This window comes from Python bivittatus, unplaced genomic scaffold, assembly GCF_059951505.1.
Source record: "Python bivittatus isolate LINGU-HERP-01145 unplaced genomic scaffold, Pbiv_v1 ctg000020_np1212, whole genome shotgun sequence".
Taxonomy (NCBI): Eukaryota; Metazoa; Chordata; class Lepidosauria; order Squamata; family Pythonidae; genus Python; species Python bivittatus.
Genome location: NW_028277030.1, coordinates 42361877 through 42382822, shown reverse-complemented (window position 1 = coordinate 42382822; position 20946 = coordinate 42361877). Strand labels below are relative to the sequence as shown.

The 20946-nt window shown below is 39.5% G+C and overlaps 1 protein-coding gene across 2 annotated transcripts in view; it reads right to left on the bottom strand.

Annotated features, from left to right (window-relative positions):
* SMAP1 (small ArfGAP 1) overlaps positions 1–18136 on the bottom strand; it is a 75825-nt gene extending 57689 nt beyond the window's left edge. For both annotated transcript variants that reach the window (XM_088137663.1, XM_088137666.1), the window contains exon 1: positions 17730–18136. In XM_088137663.1, coding sequence (XP_087993789.1) covers positions 17730–17847 — 118 coding nt within the window. In that variant the 5' untranslated portion in view covers positions 17848–18136. The remainder of the gene's footprint in view (positions 1–17729) is intronic.
* Positions 18137–20946: the final 2810 nt, after the last annotated feature.

The following is a 20946-nucleotide window of genomic DNA, read 5'->3' as shown; positions in this document are numbered from 1 at the left end:
TTAGATCCAGCAGGAGAGGCATGTGATGGGTCCCATCTACTAAGGAATGTCATCTGATAGAACCCAGGAAGAGAGCCTTTTCTGTCATGGCACCCACCTTTTGGAACATCATTGCCCCAGAATTTAGATTGCCACCTATTTTTCTGGCCTTTACAAAGGGTCTGAAGACTTGGCTTTGCCATCTTGGCTGGGGATCCATTAGTAGTAGTGTGGAGCCTGCTAAATGGCTACATTGTTAGTAAGTTGGATTGCACTCTCACAGATTATGGTTTTTATGGTTTTAATAGTTTTTGTTTTTAGTGTGTTTTAATGGTTTTTATTGTATGATTTTGGCTATTTTTTGTATTGGCTTTTTATGTTTTAATTTTGTGAGCTGCCCAGAGTCAGGTATGTGAGATGGGTGGCTATATAAATTGAACAAATAAATAAAATAAAAAGACTTTATGATCTCCATTCAGATCCTGTAGCATAGCATGGACCAGCTGAAACATTTGAGATCCAGAATGTCTCCATAAAGATTAAATAGCACCCTAAGAACCTTTCTGCCAGTGGAATGGCTCTATGGCCTCATCACAAACAGATAATCAATGGTTTGGAACATATCTAGGATGGAGTAGATTATAAAAGCCATCCCCTTGGCCAATTTGTGAACACCTTGGTGGAGTAACCCTAGGTCTCTGGGAATCAACACAAGGACCTTTGAAAACTATAGGATTGTTGCTCAAAACATATAAGTGGCCTCTGCTGTCTTTACTGCTAGAGTATTGGTGTCTTGAGCCCTCCTTTAAAAAAAATTATAGCATCTATAATTAGGATGCGTGGGCATGTCAGTTCTATCTTTTTCATCCCCCAGTCAGATAGGCTACTGGAGCACCTACCAACAAGATACTTAAGGTATACAATATGTCCTTTCTTTGCACATGGAGAGGCCCCACTCAGACCTCATAACCCTAATCAGTGTAACTAGGGAGGAGATGTTAGCTGCTATATCCGAAACTAATGGGAATACTTTGGCCACCCCTGGATCCAACAACTGATCTGAAAATTGTAGGGATTGAATTCCTTTGGAGACAATGGTATCATGGACCTTCTTATATAGAAGAGTGAAACTACTATATAAAACAAAGAACAAAAGAACAAGAAACCCTTCTGGAGTCTCTGGAAGTTAATTATTTGTCATCTTCCTCCCCTGATAACTATTCTTCTTCTTTGTCCACCTTCTTAGGGGACACAGAACTATGAGAGGAATTGGCCTAGGGAATTTATGCACAGAGACTGAGGAGATATTCTCCTAATAGCTATATTTCTTCTTGATTTTAGGCCTTTTTTCTTGACTTGAGAGGACTTCTGAGGAATAAAAGGATGAGTAGCACTAGCATTTCCACCTTCAATGCTTTTGGGGATCTCCCTTATTGCAAGTATCCATAAGGGGAAAGCATGATGGTGCTTCTCTGTACTGTGCCTTCCCATAAATGGTAGCTCCATATGCATTGCTGTGGAGCCAGCTTCCTTAAGGGGGAGCTGTCTTTCAAGAAGACAAAGGAGCACTAGGATGAGGGCAAGCAAGAACCATTTGCCTAATCCAGCAATATTAATCCAGATGAAGGGTGGATCAATCATCACTAGTGAAAGAGGAAAGTGTTGGTCTCTGTTCTATTATTCTACCCTTTAAATCTGCATATTTCTCAGCTTCTTGAATAAATTGAAGACAACCTAATGGGCCCTGAGAAGTGGCACAGGCTTCCTCTGTTGCTGCTTCCAGCAATAGCCACAGTGTGGAAGGTCATTGGGAGCAAATGGGAGGAACAGGAAATCAACCAATGTGTCTCTTGGTGCTGCTGTTCAAAAAGATGAGCCCTGAAAATGGCAGCCCCAATATTTGAAAAGGTTTCTCTATAGGGAGAATAAAAGACTTCCCAAGCCTTCAGAAGCCATGGGTGTCTGGGAGAAAGTAAAGGAACAAGGAGAAAGGAAAAAGAAAAAAGAAAAAGAAAAGAAACTCTGTGCTTATTAATTCAGGATAAGTGAACCTATATACACTCTACTTCCTTGAAATCTCTTCCTTGTTTATTAGGGAAACAAATGTTCTGTTAATATGATCAGCCTTAATTTTCTTAATTTGGGGCATAAAAAAAAAATAAGAAAGGAAGAAAAGCTTCTAAAACTTTGATTTAGTTCAAGTCTTTGATCACTAAGAACTGAAGAACTAAAGCATTGAGATAACGAATAATATTCAACATTCAGATGGAAGTTTCCACTAACGGAAGGCCTGTTTCAACATTAACGTTACATTTTTTAAAAAAAATCAATTATATTGTTCTACCATACAGCCTACTATACAAGAAGCCTGAGATCTGTTATTAAACTCTCTGCATGAATTCCAGCACAAGTATTTGTAAAAAAAAGTAATAGCAGCTTTTTATATTTTACTAGTTTTCTTTGGATCTACACACAACACTAACTTGGTTCTTCTTTTATTTCTAAACATTACTTCTACCACTTGAACAAAATACCTAGTTTGATAGGGAATTGTATTTTTAATATTTAGCGATAATCTTTGAATATTGTGGATTGCATTTATTAGAAATCCTTTTGCATTTCTAGAAGCTGGTCTTTTTAACTGTAACACACTTTATGTATCTTAAACAAATATAAATTACATCAAAATTACCAATGGCAGAAAGATGCATCTATTATATGACAGATCATGCTTAAAACAGATTAAAAACTTATAATACAATGTTTATGTTCTGTAACACAGCATTTCCAATGATCCCACAAGTACTGCCTTCCCTCATCCAACTACTGTATAATATTTATGTAGAAGAAAGCCCTGTGGGGACTGTAACAGTGAACTATGTTCTTCTTTTGGATGGAGATCAGACAATTTGTAATAGAAGCCAAAATGTAAATATGCATTTAATTTCATCTGAACTAGTTTCTGTATAAATACTGTTCAAAAGTATTATTAAAGAACATGGGGAAAACTTCAAGATGCAAGCAAAATATTTTCCTGAATTACAGGTAACTCTAAAGGTTTTACCACAAACCTCACTTTCTGTGAAAAGAACCTTTCCTTAAAATGAAAAGGTCATTTTCTATAATATTACTGCATACAGATATAAGGCAACAATTTTAGTTTTCAGAATTTCAACCAACATAAAAAATTACTTATTTCACACATCTTAATAGATATTTGTACTAAATGTCTATTCTGAATGCCAAATAATTCTGATATCCCTGTCAGTGAACAGTGCCAAAATGTATTTATTTATTATAAATGTAGGGCTCCTTTGAATACTACTCATTTTTCTGTAGGTCAGATTATCTTTATTATATTGATTTAGCTACAAGATGAAAATTATGGTAAAATACAGGGTGACAATCACATTGTTCCCTGTGCCTCTCACACTATAGGAAGCAAGAAAATAGCTTTCTTGACATCTGCCTATCCCAGAGAGTTCTATAGCTTTATTAACAGCCAGCCTTTCTTGATATTCAAGGAACTGTTAACTTTAAGCAAAGCAAACTGGATGATTACGAGAGTGATTCACTTGGATAATGGTTCCACCTAGTGGCACAATGAATGTATGCACATAATCAGCAAGCTAACCTGTAAGCCATTAAAGTGTTTTTTCCCCCTTATTTACCATTTTTAGAAAACTAAAGATAATTTAAAAAAAATATGACTAACAAAAGTGCACACTGTATGACGTTTATAAAAGAATGACTTCTCTTTTAAATGCACAAAACTATCAAGTTCTCATATAAAAAGTTATAGTGTCGTTCCACTTATTTCAAGGATGGAAAAGCAATGTGATGCCTATGGGCACCACAGATATCTTAGTATCCACAAAATTTCCTGACACCGCTGATTTTATGCATGCATGCACCCATCCATACACACTAACATAAATAAATAAAACAGGAAACTGACAATTACAAATGAAAGCATCAGCTTCAAGCATAATCCACATTTATATGAGTAGTAATGCTTCTGGGTGAAGGCTGTAGAAGACTAGAGAGCTAGCCTTGAAAAAATAGGTGGCAATCCTTAGTAAAGCATGAGCTTAGGCCAAGAAAATGGGAAAATGTGGGAAATCAACTCAAAACTGACTCTTTTTGTTATAAGTGGGAGGGAAGGAGAAACACTGTCAGGCTTTCAAGAGTCTGTTATTATAGCTTACATCAATAAAACAGAGTTGTAGTATTTACTGTTTCCTGACCTGGTCTACCTCAAAGGGCTAACAGAGGCATACTGGCATTTCTAGAAAATAAAAATGGTCAAGGCTTGACATTTATTCTGAAATAATATGAGGATATAAATATTTTATTGATTTACACGCAGTATTTTATACTGCTTTTAATTAAAAATCAAAATGATTTCCATGATAATAAATACAATAAAATATATAATAAAAATAGTAAAAACGCTTCTGTCACTTTACAGCATACAAAAACATAATTAGGTCAGCTGATAGTAAGAAAAATCTATTTAAACAAGTTTTCAATTTGTGGTAAAAAGCATGTAAACATGGTGTATTTTTTTCCATTTCTTCTGACATTACCTAGCACCACCTTGCTTTATAAGTGCAATTTATGTTTTTTTAGGGGAAAGGTTTCATTAGTAATAGATCCATGGCAGCACACTATGCTATCTGAATTTGTAGAAATGGAAATTAATGACTTGGTACCTTTTACTCTGTGTATTCTTCTAGTAAGTAAAGCAAAGAAACTCTGGATAACTGTAAATGACTTCTGACTTTTAAGTCATAATCTAAAATTGGCTGCCTAAACCCTTGGTGAAAAAACAATCCAATCCTGAAGTGTTCTAACTTGAAAGTAGATCAGTAGATAATGCATGGCCTGGATATCCCTTATGGTCCTTTTATTCTATGCATCATTGCCTTATTGTTTCTTGGAATCAATCATCTTTGGAAAGCTAGCTAAAATTTAATTGACAAAACATTCTGAAAGCCCAACTGTAGTTTTCTTTAACCACATCTTTAATATGCAACAGAGTTGACTCTGTTGTACTTTCTATTCATTTTTTTATTACTATACATTATTTTAGCCCTATTCTTTGCTGACTTGTGTTATTTTTCATGCCAAAGTAGAACTTTGAAATGCCAACTGTTATGTTTTGACTGCTTCAATTTCTTTAGAGCTGAGTCTAATTAAAATCAAATAGGATGAACTGAACAAATGATAGTATATACACATTCTTGATTATCTAACCTCTTAGACAAATGCCTTGCTGTGCTGTAATAGGTCTGTTAGAGCTGCAGGTTCTACCCAGTGGCTTTTTTCTACCTTATCGTTAAAAATAAAAGGTATTCCACTGAGGCTTAATAAAACCTTAATACACATATCTCCATCATTTAGATAGTTTTCTTTCATTCTGTCCCCTAAATTAGTGTCTCTCTCTGTAATCAGCCATTTTATTTCTGTGGGTTAGATACAAGGTGGGACCTGCCATTCTAGATGTTATTTCTGAACTACATATTATATTCCCTAAGAACAGGTAGTTTATTATCACTTATATCTACCTGGTCTGGAGGTCCAGGTAGATATGTTTCACCTCATGCAATTAACATGTAAAGAGCCGGTAAGCATCTAAATAACATGATCAAACTTAATGACATCCTTGTATTCTCCTCTGAAACAAGGTACACATACTCTGATTTACATTATTTCCTTTTTTTTTCTCCTACAACTGAAAGGTAAAGATCCCCAGAGTCACAATCTATTTAGTCTGCTATTAACATGGTCAATCTTGCTAAATTATTCAACTTGCACTTAGGGTCCCTCAAAGGTTGTCCAAATATTTCTAGAGGACCTATTCACTCCCTGTTTCACAATTCCAATCTTTAATCTTTTCTCACTCTATCATGGTTATCTGGAGCACATGAAGGTGCAGTGTTAGAAGCTGACATATTACTGTTTAATTTTTGTAGAAAACCTGGGCATAAAAAACCTTGAAACAGTTGCTCTTAATCTTTCTTTGTGACCTAATTTCTCCTGTTTACTCTACTATAGGTCTTAATTTACTTAATGTATCATGACTCTGAAAAAAGATTCAAATATTTCCAGTTCCATTACATCTACAACTCTATGTAGTTGTATATACACAAACTGTGCAACAATGTACCCATAGTAATTTGTCTGATCCTTCTGAGAGCACAAATTTGAATATAAAGCAAACATGACATGCTTTTCTTTACATCTTGGTTAATAAATTATACATGTATATCAAACTAGAAATGAAAATAGAAATGAAGGCTAAATCATCTTGGACATACAAACAGTGAGAAAGTATTCAAGGAAGCATTTATGACAAAAATCTGAAATTCCCCCAAAAGAAGAGTTGTTTGTCTAAATAAAGGAGATATAAACAAGATACACATGTTGATGCTAATCTAATGCAGCTGTAGGCATAAATTTGAGACTGCACATAATGATCAAGGAAACAGTCATTAAAAAGTAATAAATGATGCTGAAAATGAAGGGCACACCCATATGCACATAAACAGGTTAATTTTCAATAATATAATAATTGGCAACAACACACTGAAGAAAAGTAATCCTCCAGCCAGTATTTCACAAGTGAATTTTACCTTAAAATAATAAATATCTGGGAAACGGTGGAGAAGAACTTTCATTGGGGAAAAAAGGAAATGAAGGAAAAAGTTAACAATCCTTTTCCTCTTTTTTTTTTTTTAAATAACATCACAATTCCAATTGAGAATTTTTAGATATCACATCTAGATGAAGTTTCAGTATCTCACACAAAAAAAAAGAAAGAAAGAAACTTTCAGATCTTCCAAAATAATTAACAAGGCAACATACAGTTACTTCCCCAAAACCTTTCTGATCAACCAAGAGCAAGAATTTGAGTATAATTTATCAGCAGATGAATCCCAAGAGCACTTGAGCTATAAGATATAAAACAAATTACCATGGGAACATGTATGAATCTTAAACTGTATTGAACTATAACAATATTTTTTTAATATTTCAAATAAAAATATTAAATTCTCACTTTTGATAACTAATTGAGCATATTCCCTATAGACTATTGTTCTCAAACCCTAGACTTTTTGGTATAGCAATTATCAAGCTAGATCTAATAAAACCTTCAACATTTGGAGATAAAATTATCCTCTTATCCTGGAAAAAGTAAATACAGAAGGAAGATGCAAGCTTCTGAGGGCATTTAAAATAATAATGGTCTCATAAAAGAAATGGCTTATTAATGTTTCTAAATTTAACATTACACCAAATTAAACACATTCTCAATCTGAAAATGAAGAACAAGAATGGAGACAATGACAGATCTTATTAAAAAATCATCACTGTCTGAACCACAGGACAGAAGAACTGAAGCAGGTTGGACAGTCTTAGCACTTGCAAAATAAATCTGTTATCTTATCAATTAGAAGTAGATTTTTTTTTACATTTTAAAGATTCAACAAATTCTGTACTATAATAAATATCCAAATAGTTTTTAATTTGTTCTTCATGTAGTAGATCATTTTATCAGAGGCAGACATAAGGATAACAAAACAGCACAATTTTTCTTAACATGCTTTTATATAAAAAAGTAAAGTATGAAAGTGTCATGCTTAAATATTGAAAATTACCACTTTTTAAAAAATTAAAAGGCTTATATAAGGAATTACTATTAAGGACAATAAAAAGTAAACAACAATAAAATGAAGAAAATAACCAAATTATCTAATAAGCCCAATAAAAAAATATCCTCCAGAATATTTTAAAGATTTTAGCATTTGTCTGAAAGTGGAAAAGTCATCCCTAGAACATAAATACAAAGTTGTAGTTACACTGTTAAGACAGCTCGATTCTGATGACTGCCAATGAAACATGTATTAAATACAGATTAGGGGAAAAGTCCCCCAGTTCATGGAATGTATTAAGAAGTCTAAATAGCACAGAATCGAGTTAGCATCATTATTTTAAACTGAATCAAAGAAAAACAATGGAAATAAGTATTCCAGGGCGGGAGATAGCTATCAATGGCAGTCCCTTTTCTTCACTACAGGTAATCCTCATTTAGTGACTGCCTCAGACAGTGACTGTTTGCAGTTACCAAGGTGATGGAAAAGTAACCTTGGGACCAATGCCCACATTTACAATCTTCGCAGGGGAGGCATTGTCCTGGGCCTGACCCATTTTTTTTCTTTTTCCCCCCTCACAGAGCAGAGAGATCATCTAAACTGGTGATCTCTTCTTGAGCTGCTTTTCTCCCCTGGGCAGCACCTCCCTAAAAAGTGCAAACCACTAGTTAAGAAGCTCAGCTCTGTGACCTTAATTAGTTGATTAGAACCTGGTCACCAGCAGCTTCTGCCTGAAATTGACAAGACCTTAATCAGTTTCACACTAAAGGCTTTTGTTGGCCTCCTAAGCAAGCTAGCACATTCTTTTCAATGTGTATTCCCCATTGTGCACCTGCTTGCTCTCTTATAATCCCTTCCTCTCCAATGAATGTAAATACAAATATCAATATGTTCTTGCTAATTATCCTGGCACCAGGGTGAGCACTCCAAAAGACAGGGAGTGGGGGAAAACTGCTATAAACTTTGCCCTTTTATTCAGCTTCCTCCTGAGTGGAGTTCAAGAAACCTTCCCTGCCTTTTGGGCTCACCCGGATGTTTAAAGACAATCCAAAAAAAAGAGTATCAACCCACTTTAGTTTGGAAATAACTTTTAGGAAAGTCAGATATGGCTGTAATTAGTAAGCCACATACAAAATAGGTCCAAAAAACCACTGAACTACTAGTTTATCCTAGAAAAGACTGCAACATAATTTAGAGTAAACTGCATACCTCAGCTCTTAGTCACAGAATACTTAACCAATGCCACTTCATTTCTTTCTTGATAACATTTTTATTTGCTTACCTTGATCCAGAATGAAACTATCTAGACACAGTAGTTCAAAGTTTCTGTTACATCTTAGGATAAGAACATGGAAACAAGAGAAGAACTATGAAGAAAAGTGTGCAAAATGTTTCATTTCAGAACATTTCAACCCACTCTGAGTATTCCAGACATCATCTGATGTCACAATGATTCATTTCAAAGCCAGGCTACAGGTAGTCCTCGACTTATGATCATCCATTCAGTGACTGTTCAAAGTGACAACAGTGCTGAAAAATGGATTAACAACTGGTCCCCGAAGTTATGGTCATTGCAGTGCCCCCATGGTGATGTGATCAAAATTTGGGCACATGGCAGCCTGCCAGCACTTATGACTGCAGGGGCACTTCAACTCCCCCAAGTGCCTATCTTCCCCCCATCTCTGCCCTTCTGGCCTCCCTGCACTGTTGCCTACCCCCGCTGCCCCTCCCCCACTGCCCACAGCTGACCTTTGCCATCTTCTTCCTCCTGCTGCTGGCCTGGGATCCAGGTGTTGGGCAAGGGTGCAACCCTGGGATACACGTGGTGAGCACAGCAGGGCGGTGGAGTCTCGTCTGCCAAAGGGAGCTTGCCAGGCCCAGCCGGGGAAGAGGCAGCGGGATGGTGAGGCGCAGTGCTCTCCGTTGCTGGGCAAGGCAGGATAGCTGCAGGCAGCTCCCCAGGTGAAGGTAGAGGCTGTGCAGGAGACACTATTTGAAGTGGCAGTAGAAGTGGTGGGATGCAGTCTTCCCGGAGGCACAGCACACACTCTGCAGCTCACGTTGGAAGTGCTCCTGGAAAACCATCCTGCAGGCTTCAGCAAGTGGTAGAGCTGAGCCCAGCTCTGACAGAGCCTATCCGCATGCCCTTTGTTTGCTCTTAGCCCAGCCTTCCTCCTGCAAAGCCTCATGAACAGCCAGCAGCTTCCAACATGCACTGCAGAGCATGCGCCAGAAGCACCCCTAGAGAACTGGTCTGCAGGCTTCAGCACATTGGAAGCTGCTGGCCATTTGCTAGGTTTTGCAGGAGGAAGGCTGGGCAAGAGCAAGCAGAGGGCCTGCAAAAAGGTTGTGTCAGCACTGGGCTTTCCTCCATCCCTTGCTGAACCCCTGCAGGCCAGAAGCGCTTCCAACATGAGGTGCAGAGTGCGTGCAGGAGGTGCCCCTGGAGAATCGGTCTGTGGGCTTTGGCGCGTTGGAAACTGCTGACCATTCATGAGGTTTTGCAGGAGGAAGGCTGGGCTGAGTGAACAGAAAGCCTGTAGGTAGGCTCTGCCGGTGTTGGGCTTGCCTCCACCCCTTGCTGAAGCCTGCAGGTCAGTTTTCCAGGAGCACTTCCAACACGAGTGCATGCTGTGCCTCTGGGAAGCCCATGTCCCTCCACTTGCACTGCCACCCCAAGCAGTGCTTCCCACACAGCATCCACCTTCACCCAGGGAGCCACAGCTGGCTCTCCTGCCTCGCCCATCAATGGAGAGTGCTGTGCCTTGCCATCCCATTGCCTCCCCCCCAGCCAGGCCTGGCAAGATCCCTTCAACAGACAAGGCTCCGCTGCCCTGGCACACTCACCATGCACTCCCAGGGCTGCACCCTTGCCCAGCACCTGGATCCTGGGTCAGCAGCAGGAGGAAGACAGTGAAGGTCAGCAGTGGGGGGAAGCAGGAGTAGGCAGCAGAATGCAGCGTAGCCAAAAGGGGAGAGATGGGGGTGAGATAGGCAGGTTGGAGAACCTGAAGTGAAGGTGAGCATGGCAGGGCAAAAGAAGCATGAGGTTCTTGCCTAATGACTGTGCTGTCCTGGGCTAATGACTGCACTGGGACTACTGGAACTACTGTCACTAAGCGATGTGGTCATGTGATGTTTTGCCTAATGACTGCATTGCTTAGTGATGGAAATTCCAGTCCCAATTGTGGTCATAAGTCGAGGACTACCTGTACTTCCAAAATGGGTTGGAATGCACCTTTTTAAAGATAGGAACATTTTTCACACCCTTAGCTGTATGGCATCTTTCAGCACAATTCTTTGCAGGCCACCCTGAGTTTTCATTTTGTTCTTAACAGGATACGGATCAATGGATCTTAACCTATTGGGATTGATTCGGGGAACAATCCCATAGGAAGAGTCCAAGCCTTTCAATCCAATTTAGTGACCCAGAAGAATGTATTGGTATATTTGCTTTTATATCAGATGTGTATGCACACCCAATATATCCTGCAATTTTTTGATGTTTGGGCATAAATTCCAGCTTTTTCTTTCATTCAGACTACATCATCATCAAAAGGTTTTATAGACCACTACTATCATATTAATCAAGATTTGGTAATTTTCCTTGTTTCACATCACTTCCCCAGCAGACCTCCAAAATAAAACAAACAATACAATGTATTGTTTAGCCATGGTGTGAATACAATCAATGGCTTGTACAGTAAAGGAACAGTACAGTTCTGTAAAATTATAGAATCTGCTGATATAGAGTAACTATGTAAACTAGTTAAAATGAAATGTGCTAATATATATTTGACATCAGAAAACATGCATAGATTCACTAGTTTTAAATCCAAAAAGGCCTGAACTTTTGAGTTTTGCAGCTTTGAGATATTTAATGTAAATAGCATTTTCTCTTAATAAGGTTTTATCACTATGTTTAAAATTAAACTTTATAGTTCAGTTAGAGAATCCTGACAGTATTTTATCTTTGTAAATGATAAAACTACTTTGAGAAGCGGTAGTGGCAGCAAATGCATCAATTTTAATTTTTAATACGGTAAATGTCGATAAATATAACCCATACAAACAAAAGCTCTCTCAGGGTCTTCCATAATTTTTAAAAGTGGGAATGGATCTTGAGAGAAAAATGTTTAAGAAACACTGCCTCAGACATTTATAACCCAAAGAGAAGTATTGGCATATTGGTAGATTGGGGTAGAAATATGTTATTTTTACAATGTTAAACTGAGCTTCTGGTGTAATCCTTTAATACTAATTCTGATATGAAGTGCTTGACTGTGGCAGTGGGAGCAAGGCTGGGCTGAGGAATATATTTGTTATCAGCCCAGGCCCTGCAGCTGCTTATTTCCAGGTCTGGGTCCTTTGAGATTATTTTGCTAGACTTCTTTACCACCTGCTCACAGCACAGCCTGAATTTAATCTGAAGTCTGTTCTGGACTGGAAGGGATGGGGGATTTGTGAGGGAAATGAGTGGCTGCTGGTATGTTTGCTTGGTTGATTCACTCAGGCTGGCCCTCTTTGACTGCTGAGTGCTGAGCGCAGGAACAGCTAAGCGATGGCTTGGAGGGTATGGAAGTTAGTTGGATGAGTTTCATGGCCAGGGAGGCTGAAGGCAGGGCTGGAATAGGAGAAATGAAGGCAGGTGATAACATCAGCATGGTGATGGGCAGAGGGAGATATGATGGGAATCTGACATTCATAGGGGTGGCAGGGTTGATGGTTCAAATTGATCCTGGCTTCCAGCCCTCAGAATTCACTTGATATTAGGTCATTGGATCCTTGGTGGCACTGGCTTTTTGCTATTAAATGTTAGTTCAGTTTTCAGTAAGAACATCCTTACCCATGATTTGATCATGGAAGCAGCAGCCAACCTGGCATGTATAATGAAGTCTTGGTGGGCCCAGAGGGGAGTATTTCCATCTTGTAGTTGTGTCTACCTGGGTTTCATGTGTGGCATCAGCTGTACTCTGGGCCAGGGGAGATTGAATAGCAGTTGTCATCACGGAAGCCTTGATGGCTTTCAGAGACTCTGCACTGCAGGTAAGTGGATATGAGACCTTGTGATGGAAACTGAGCTCTAGGGAACAGTTGGGTTTGTTGCTACTGTACCAGTCTCCTTGCTGCTTAGCTATAGCCCTGAGTTGCTACATTCTTTCACTGGAGGTGGAATCTCAGAGGTTGATAGTCCTTGGGGACTTTAACCAGCTTCTGGTGGGAATAGTCTGGCGCAGCTCAGGAATTCTTGGCCACTATAGCAACCATGATTGAGTGTCTGATGCATAACAGAGGTCACACGCTAGATCTGGTTTTCATCTTGAGGCAGATGCAATGTGATCTGAAAGTCAGGATGTTATCATTAGTCCTTTGTTATGGTCACATCACTCTCTAATCTCTTTGTGGCATTGCTGGTGCTGCCCCCCACCTCCCAGGAAGGAAGGACCTATTAGACTGGTCTGCTCCAGGAACCCATAGGGCTTTCAGGGAGAGCTTGGGGCTTTCCCTGAGAATCTGGTGGATGTTTGAGAACTTATTCTCTGTCTGAAACAGTGTGATAGAATGGACTTATGAAGGCCATGCTCAGGAAGATAAGCGTGTTCTTAGCCACCAACAGGAGCATGGAAAGTTCAAGAAGATGAGGCTGGCACCTCCCTAAGGAATTCACGGTGTTGTGGCTGGCTGGCTTGGGAACTTGGGTTCAGTCTGGTGAGATTCTGTCTTGAGATGGAAGCTAATAAATGCAACAGAACTGTATTTGCATTGTCTCGTGGAGTTCTTTGGGCTGAACCTGACAAACAGGGAGGTATCAAGACCTTGGATCAGGTCACTCTTAAGTGGCCTCTTGCTGTTTGTTGATCCCAGAAAACTCCCCAGTTTTCTGAGGACCTCTGGGAAATGAAATGTTAGAAGAGACACCTAGAGTACCATTGAAGGAACCTGAAGAATAAACCTGAATGAGCCCATACTAGGAGTAAAAGCACGGTGATAAAAGTAATGAAACATAATTATTTCTCTGCTGTTACTGCATCCACAGATGCAGCCCTTTTCAGGTGAACCATTCTTTGTTAGGCAGGAATGAACAACAGGATCATCTAATAGGCCACTATGAAGAATATTCTAGGCATCTGGTGGATGAAGTTGTTTGGATATACTCAGAGTTGAACCCTGCTGTTTCAACATCTACCTGAAGCTGTTGGGTGAAGTCATCCATCAGTCTGGGGTTAGATATCATCAGTATGTTGATGATACTTAGCTGTCTCATCTTGACCTTGGACCAGCCAAGTGATGCTGTCAACCTCTTGTCCCAGTGCCTAGATGCAGTAGGAGCCTGGATGGGGAGGAAAAGATTCAAGCTAACCTCAGCAAGACCTAGTGACTGTGGGTTCTTGGGCCACCTCGCTTGGGGGATTTTTATTCCTGAATGGGACTACACTTACCCATTTGGGACTGGTGTGCAATCTGGGAGTCTTCCTGGACTCTCAGCTCCTATTCAAGGAACAGATGGCAGCTGTGGCCAGGAAGGCCTTTGCAGAGATCCATCTTGTGTACCAGCTGCACCCATTCCTAGATCAGAAGACCCTGCTTACAGTCATGCATGCCTTAGTCATCTCACATGTGGACTACTGCAATACACACTACATGAGACTATTCCTGGGGACCACTCAGAAACAACAGTTAGTCCAAAATGCAACACTGGGAGCAGTTATGGGCAGATCTCATAATGCCCATGTAATACCTCTGTTCTGCAAGCTGCATTGGTTACCAATAGGTTTTAGATGCAATTCAAGGTACTGTTATAAAGTCATACATAGCATAGGGGGTACTTATCTGTGGGAGCATCAATCTCCCATGGCCTCTGTCCATCCTATACAATTAGACAGAGTTGGTTCTGGGTCTCATCAATGAAACGGTGTCTTCTAGCAGGACCCAGAAAGCGTGAGTACTCTGTTGTAGCACCTGCCTTCTTGAACAGCATTCCCTCAGAGATTTAAACTGCACCTACCCTCCCTCTCTTTAAACAAGCTTTGGACCCCTGGATCTTGCCCCAATCCCTGGAATAGGATGGTTGATGGGCCCCTTTCCATTGGGCACTGTATGGGAAAGAGGGTTTTTATTGTTCCCTTTGGGCAACTATCAACTTTTAAGATACTGTGATATTTCTTTTTTAATTTGTAAGGTAGCCAGGTCATTCTGGAGTCGGGCAGCCCTAGAAATGTGTTTTACAAATGAATTATAAATGTATAAATTGATTCTGTACAGGTTTGTTTTTAACCAATGAAAACAAAGCAAGATCTTTTATCTCAGAAAAATGATTCAAAGGTAAATTAAGTGCATAAAACCCCAGAAAACACATGTTCCAAAACCCTTTTTGACATTATATTTCAAAAACTGTAAATGTGTCCGTAACATTCAAATATTTTTTAATATACAGCAAGACTTAATATTCCTTCTTTTTTAAAGGCTTTATTACTCCATATCTAAAGTCTAGTTATGGAGTAAAGGAAGGCATAGGAAAAAATGTCTTCCCCTTCACTTTTTCCTGGGATATTTTTTCATTTTTGTAGAGAAAAAAAGTGTATTTATAAGAAAATACTGGAAATAATTCCTATGAAATATTTTGTCATTTGGATCATTAAAATGTTTAAATTTAGAGCATGAAGATTTTTATGCAAGTCATTCTAAATAAAGAATATTCCTGATCATGGACTTCAATTTCACCCATTGAAACTGAATCCTGGAAGATTAAGGTCCACAAAAGGATTTTCTTTTACACAAGGCATAATTAAACTTTGGAATTCACTACCATGAGATGCAGTGCTGGCTACCAGCTGGGCTGGTTTCAAAAAAGGGTTGGACCAATTCATGGGAGGCATGAGGATCAATGCCTATTAGCCTTGTTGGCAGTGTGACTGCCTCTGAAGGCCACGTGCTGGGAGACTAGTGGGCTTCCTTGTGCAGTTGGTTGGTCACTGTGAGAACAGACTACTGGACTAGATAGGCCAGGGGTACAATCCAGCAGTGGACTGCTTATGTTTACATATTATATTCTTAATATGTAAATCAAACTGTTTAGTTTGCCAACAGACACAATTCTCGTTGGTGGAAACTAGAAAAAGGATGCTGGGGCTTCAAAATCTGCCCTGGAGAGCTTCACAATACCGGAACAATTTTTTAAATGTCATAGGAAGTTGCAGAGAGAAATAGTTCAAGCCCACTCAGAACACACTAGATTTCACCAAATATTTCAAGTGTTACAAAGTTTATTCATAACAGGTCTGCTAGCTCTTAATGTTGTTCTAAAACTAGACTTGTTTTGTTGAAATAATATTTCTTACTAAGAAAATTGTTTTTTTTTATTTTAAAGCTTTATCTCTCAAATGGCAATAATTAAAATATATTTTTATAACATCTTCTAGTATTAGCAATTTTGCTTATATGCAAGTAAGCTACAAACCTACACCCATTTATACAGAAATAGGTTCTGCTAATAAAGCAGATCTCAATTCTTTTATGTAAGCTACATTGGAAGAATTTATTGTAAAACTTGTCTTACAAATATTCAAAGAAAACTGCTCAATTACACAAAATACCAATGTCTAATTTTATATACAAATTATACACATGCACATATATATTAATAGTACAATAAATTTAAATTTGATAAATGTGTGCTGCACATATTCCAAATTCTTCCACAAACCACACTCCCTCCCTTTTCCTCATAAAATAATTCAGAGTAAATATTTTCTGTCAACATCTTCAAAAACTGCAGAAATGTTATATTCTAAAACTGCAAAGGACTCGTCCAAAGCAGTCACTGCAGGGTCAGTAACGACTGAGTGCAGATTAAAAAAAAAAAAAAGGCAGATGAAGGAAACAGGAGGAAAGGTAAAATAAATCAAGACTGAATCAACCTTAAAAGTGGACCTCACTTTAGAAACAGGTAAAAAAATCAATCTCAATTTCAAAGAAAAAATGGATGAATGGTTTGGAATACTTCCCTACACCTTAGTTTGTTACCTAAGATTCTTAATATAAATGCCTATTATCATTTCTACATTCTTTATTAAAGAATATATTTTAAAGCAGTTTGGAATGGACTGTTTTAAATTTGATTTTACAATTTTCTATAATAAAAAACTTAATTTCTATTTGCAAAGTTCACAGATTTGAAATTACACAACAGAAACATACTGAATTTGGAAAATCAAGAAATGACATTTCTTTCAGGTGTTTTATTAAGTAAATGAATCATTGGGCCGCAATGCAATTATAACAATCTACATTATTACATTCCACTAACTTTTGCAATTAGGATTCTCTCTTTTATTCTCAGTGTGCCAATGTTTCCCAGAAGTAATGCAGTATTTATAAAGATAGCTATTTCCTTATGTGCATTCAGGAAAAGCAATATTAGCTTTCTGATATGACTCATATTTCTTTAGTCAAGACTGAGAACTGAGCAAAAGCAACACAAACTGAGAAGCCTCTAGGGCAAACATTATATATAACCACAAACCTTTGCCGGACTCTGAAATAATATAATGATCTAATCTATTCATGAAAGTGTAGACAGATTTATAATTGGAAGTTTATATACCCCCCAACTATTCCACTGATTTTATTATTGTTACATAAATGAACACAATAAAATAATGTAAGGGACACAATAAAAAATTAGCTTACAATTAGAACACCAGAAATCAGAAAGATAAATCCAATACTATAACACAACTAAATGACCACAGAAACTGCTATTGCCACATGCTTCCACAAAGCCAGAGCCTTAACAGCTGCTGATCACCACCCCTAAACGAAACCGTGCTTGCGCTTACATATTACCCTAAGCCATCATGGCTTACTGAACAACCACAATCAAAGGCCACAAAACAAGATTTTCCCCCCCAAATGGCTAAATTCACCTAACACTCTACACCACAGCCAAGAAACCTACCTCGTGCCTTAACGTCTCGCGTGGACCAGAGATGCCCCCTTCACCTGGGTCACCCATCACCTCCATTCACCTGTCGCCCCGCCCGGGAGCCTCGGAAGCCACGCCTCCTTCCCCTCCAGCGCCCCCCCCCGCACCTTTGGCCTCACAGTCCGCGCAGTACTTGTTGTCTTCCTCCCGCAAGAGCTTGGCGAGGATGGCCTGGTGCTGCTCGTTCTGCTTCTGCGCCTTTTCCCGGCAGGAGCGGGTGGACATGGCGAAGGGAAGAAGGGCAAAGGGGCAGGCGGGGAAGGGGGAGAGCGTAAGCGGGGAGGAGAAGAGAGAGGCGGCGAGGGAGAGGAACAGGGCCGGAGGCGGCCAGCGCGCTCGGACGACCCAGAGGAAGAAGTTAAGCCGGAGCCGGCAACCCGAGAGCTACGGCGGCGCTTCCTATTTCCCCTCCTTGCGCTCTCTCTCCCTCCTCCTCCGTCACGGCGACTGGGCGCGGCGGGCGCGCCAGCCCAGCCAACCAGCGGTCGCCGGGACGTCAAAGCCAGGTGAGGCGGAGTAGCGTCGACGTTCTCAACCGGAACTACTACTGGCAAACGCCCGCATCCGCTTGCGCAACGACAGGTTCCTGCCACTTTTCTCTGCGTTCTGTGGAGTGACGCGTCGCTTTCCCGCCCCCTCCTTTCTCCTCGCGACAAAGTAGTTCTTCTAGGGTTCGGATCTCGCGCCGGGAGAGAGACCGTAGAAAGGGTAAATTTCTACTCCCCCTCCCCTTCAAATGAGTAATTTCTGAGTAAAATACGCGAAGGAGTGAAAACGGCGCTTTCTTTTATCTCGCGATGCTGTAAAAAAAGTGCGGCCACCCACCCATAAAAGAACTTTTCCGGTGGGTGTCAAGCATTCCAAGCCAGTGCGTATCCATCCGCCTGCGAGAGGATTGGAAGCGCGAGAGGGGGTGGAACAGCCTTTTCCTCGCAGGTTCGAATTGCGTCCGTCCAGCTGATTTCCCACTCAGAGCGTAGCTCCCCACGCGGGGCATCTGTAAGGAAATCAGTTTCTCGACTGAAGATCTAACACTCAGTTTTGGAGAAGGGAGTCTGGGGACCACAACTTTAGGGATACATCCAAGAAGATCACTGCTATGGAAAACTGCAAGCAAGCAAGCACTGCCTAGACTTACTTCCTGGCAGAACATGTTTATCATGAAGAAATAAATCCTGTTGCCGTTGCTGACTCTTCAGAGTATCGAGGATTGCTGCCTTAGTTGCCTTCCCCCAATTCTGTTTCGTTTGGGTGTGAAAGTACCCCAGTCCAGTAAAGATAAGGTTGAACTTCAACGTAATTACAAAAATGCTGAAGAAACAGCATACGGAAAGTTGTAATGCTTATCAAACTACAAAAAGTTCTTTCATGCAGTTTTTAAAAATTGAAAATGGCTGAAAAGTACCAGTCTTTCAGATATTGTAGTAATTCTTGTGCACTGTGTTTCTCTGCAGTCAGACGTGTCCTTTAGGGCATGGGGATACATAAATCTGTAGGCTTATTTCTTGTTTAACACAAAAACAGTTTAAATAAACCCTTTATACTTGTTACATCAGATTAAAATCTACAGCTGTTAACATTGTTATGATCTTTTAGCATGGAGTTACTTCTGACATAATACTTTAGATGCAAAATTATGTCAGTAAGTGCTGTATGCCAGTTAGATTCATACTGCCAATCCATAATAGGTTTAGACCTCCCTTGTGCTTGACAGCATCTTGTGCTTAAAACAAACAGTGTAGATATAATATTCTGCTATATAACAGAGAATGCTCTCATGCAGGTATACATGTCTGAAACTATTGGAAGTATTCAGTTTTGCTCTTTTGCGGTATTATTGGCATGAGCGATAAAATCCAGACATCTAGAGAGGGGGAAAACATTCAGAGGTGAAGCTAGAAGATGCCAAAAAATGAGCCTCAGCAGCAAGAGTCAATCAGGTGCTTGCACAATCAAGCAGTCCAGAGTACAGACATTTGTGATGTCTGCGTGCTGGCAAGATAGAGCAGCCCGGTATTAGTGGAGCAGCGTCAGAGGTAGCCTACTCCTTCACTCTATAAGGATATCACACATCACTACTGAAGAAGCTACAAGGAGCTATAGGAATTTAGGAAGGTAGAATATAGAGGTGTAAATAATGTTGGATAAATGTTCAGATACAAACATAGGAATTAAGAGACAATAGTTTATAGAAATAAAAAAACTTTGTATTATAAAGAAATCTGTGTTTTTATAATAAAAATCCCATTTATAAAGAAACTGTATCTCATTGTCTTTGACTGGTGCCACCGCACAAGGCAATCCTACAATACTGTGTTTTGAATACCTTGTTTATCAGCATCTTGTATCTCTCTTTGGTTTGTTTATTCTGTAGGATTTCAAGCCATGGTATGCTATCCACCCTTCACTTGACTTCATTAAAATTTGCCTGAAGTCCTATATGATTGATTTGTCTCAGTTTTACTTCCCCTAGTTACCTTGAACTACAACATGAGGTTGCTTTCCTGAAAGTCCCTGACGCTTTCAGTCCATCTCCCAAATCTTCTCTGTTGGTCAGGATTACATTCAAGGTAGCTGACTCCGTTGTCTCTGCTTTCATCTTCTGAAAAATGAGATTGTCAGCAAAAGTTCAGAAATCTGTTGGACCTCCCATTCCTAGCTTAGTTTTCTAGCAAATAACAGGTGGTTGGAAGTTTTACATTACTGCTATAGCCTGCTCTCTTGAGAACTTAGTTGATGTAGAAAAAGCATTATCAGCAATCTCCACCTGGGTACTTAGCTGATATAAACTCCCATGATGATACCACTTTTCTTTCTTGCTCCATTAATTTTATTCATAATAAGATCTTGAAACTCAGTAAAATGCTGGGATGGATTCAATTCTATGTCATTTCATGAAGGATACTTTGAGAGATGTGGATTTTTGATTTAGAGTGACCAAAAAATTAGCATGGGGTACACAGCCCCTTTGTTTTCTAACACTATATGTTAGGTAGTGTCTTCACCCAAATCAGGCATTGGTATGGATGCAGATCTATGCCATCCAACAGGGTGTATATAAAGTTTATATATTTCACTCTTTTCTTTGCAGCATATGGACCCAGTTCCTTATTTGTCCATATATCTATTGCCATGGAATGGTATCATTCTTAAGCCAAAATGAAACACCATGCTGAATATGACAACTGTATTTGTAGAGGCCATTTACCTGAATTTAAAATCTGTGACCCAAAATTAATGCTGGGGTTCAAATATCTTGTTCTTTAGCCATTTCTACATAACAAGTCATGTGAACCAGATTTTCTGTAACATGCAAAGATTAAC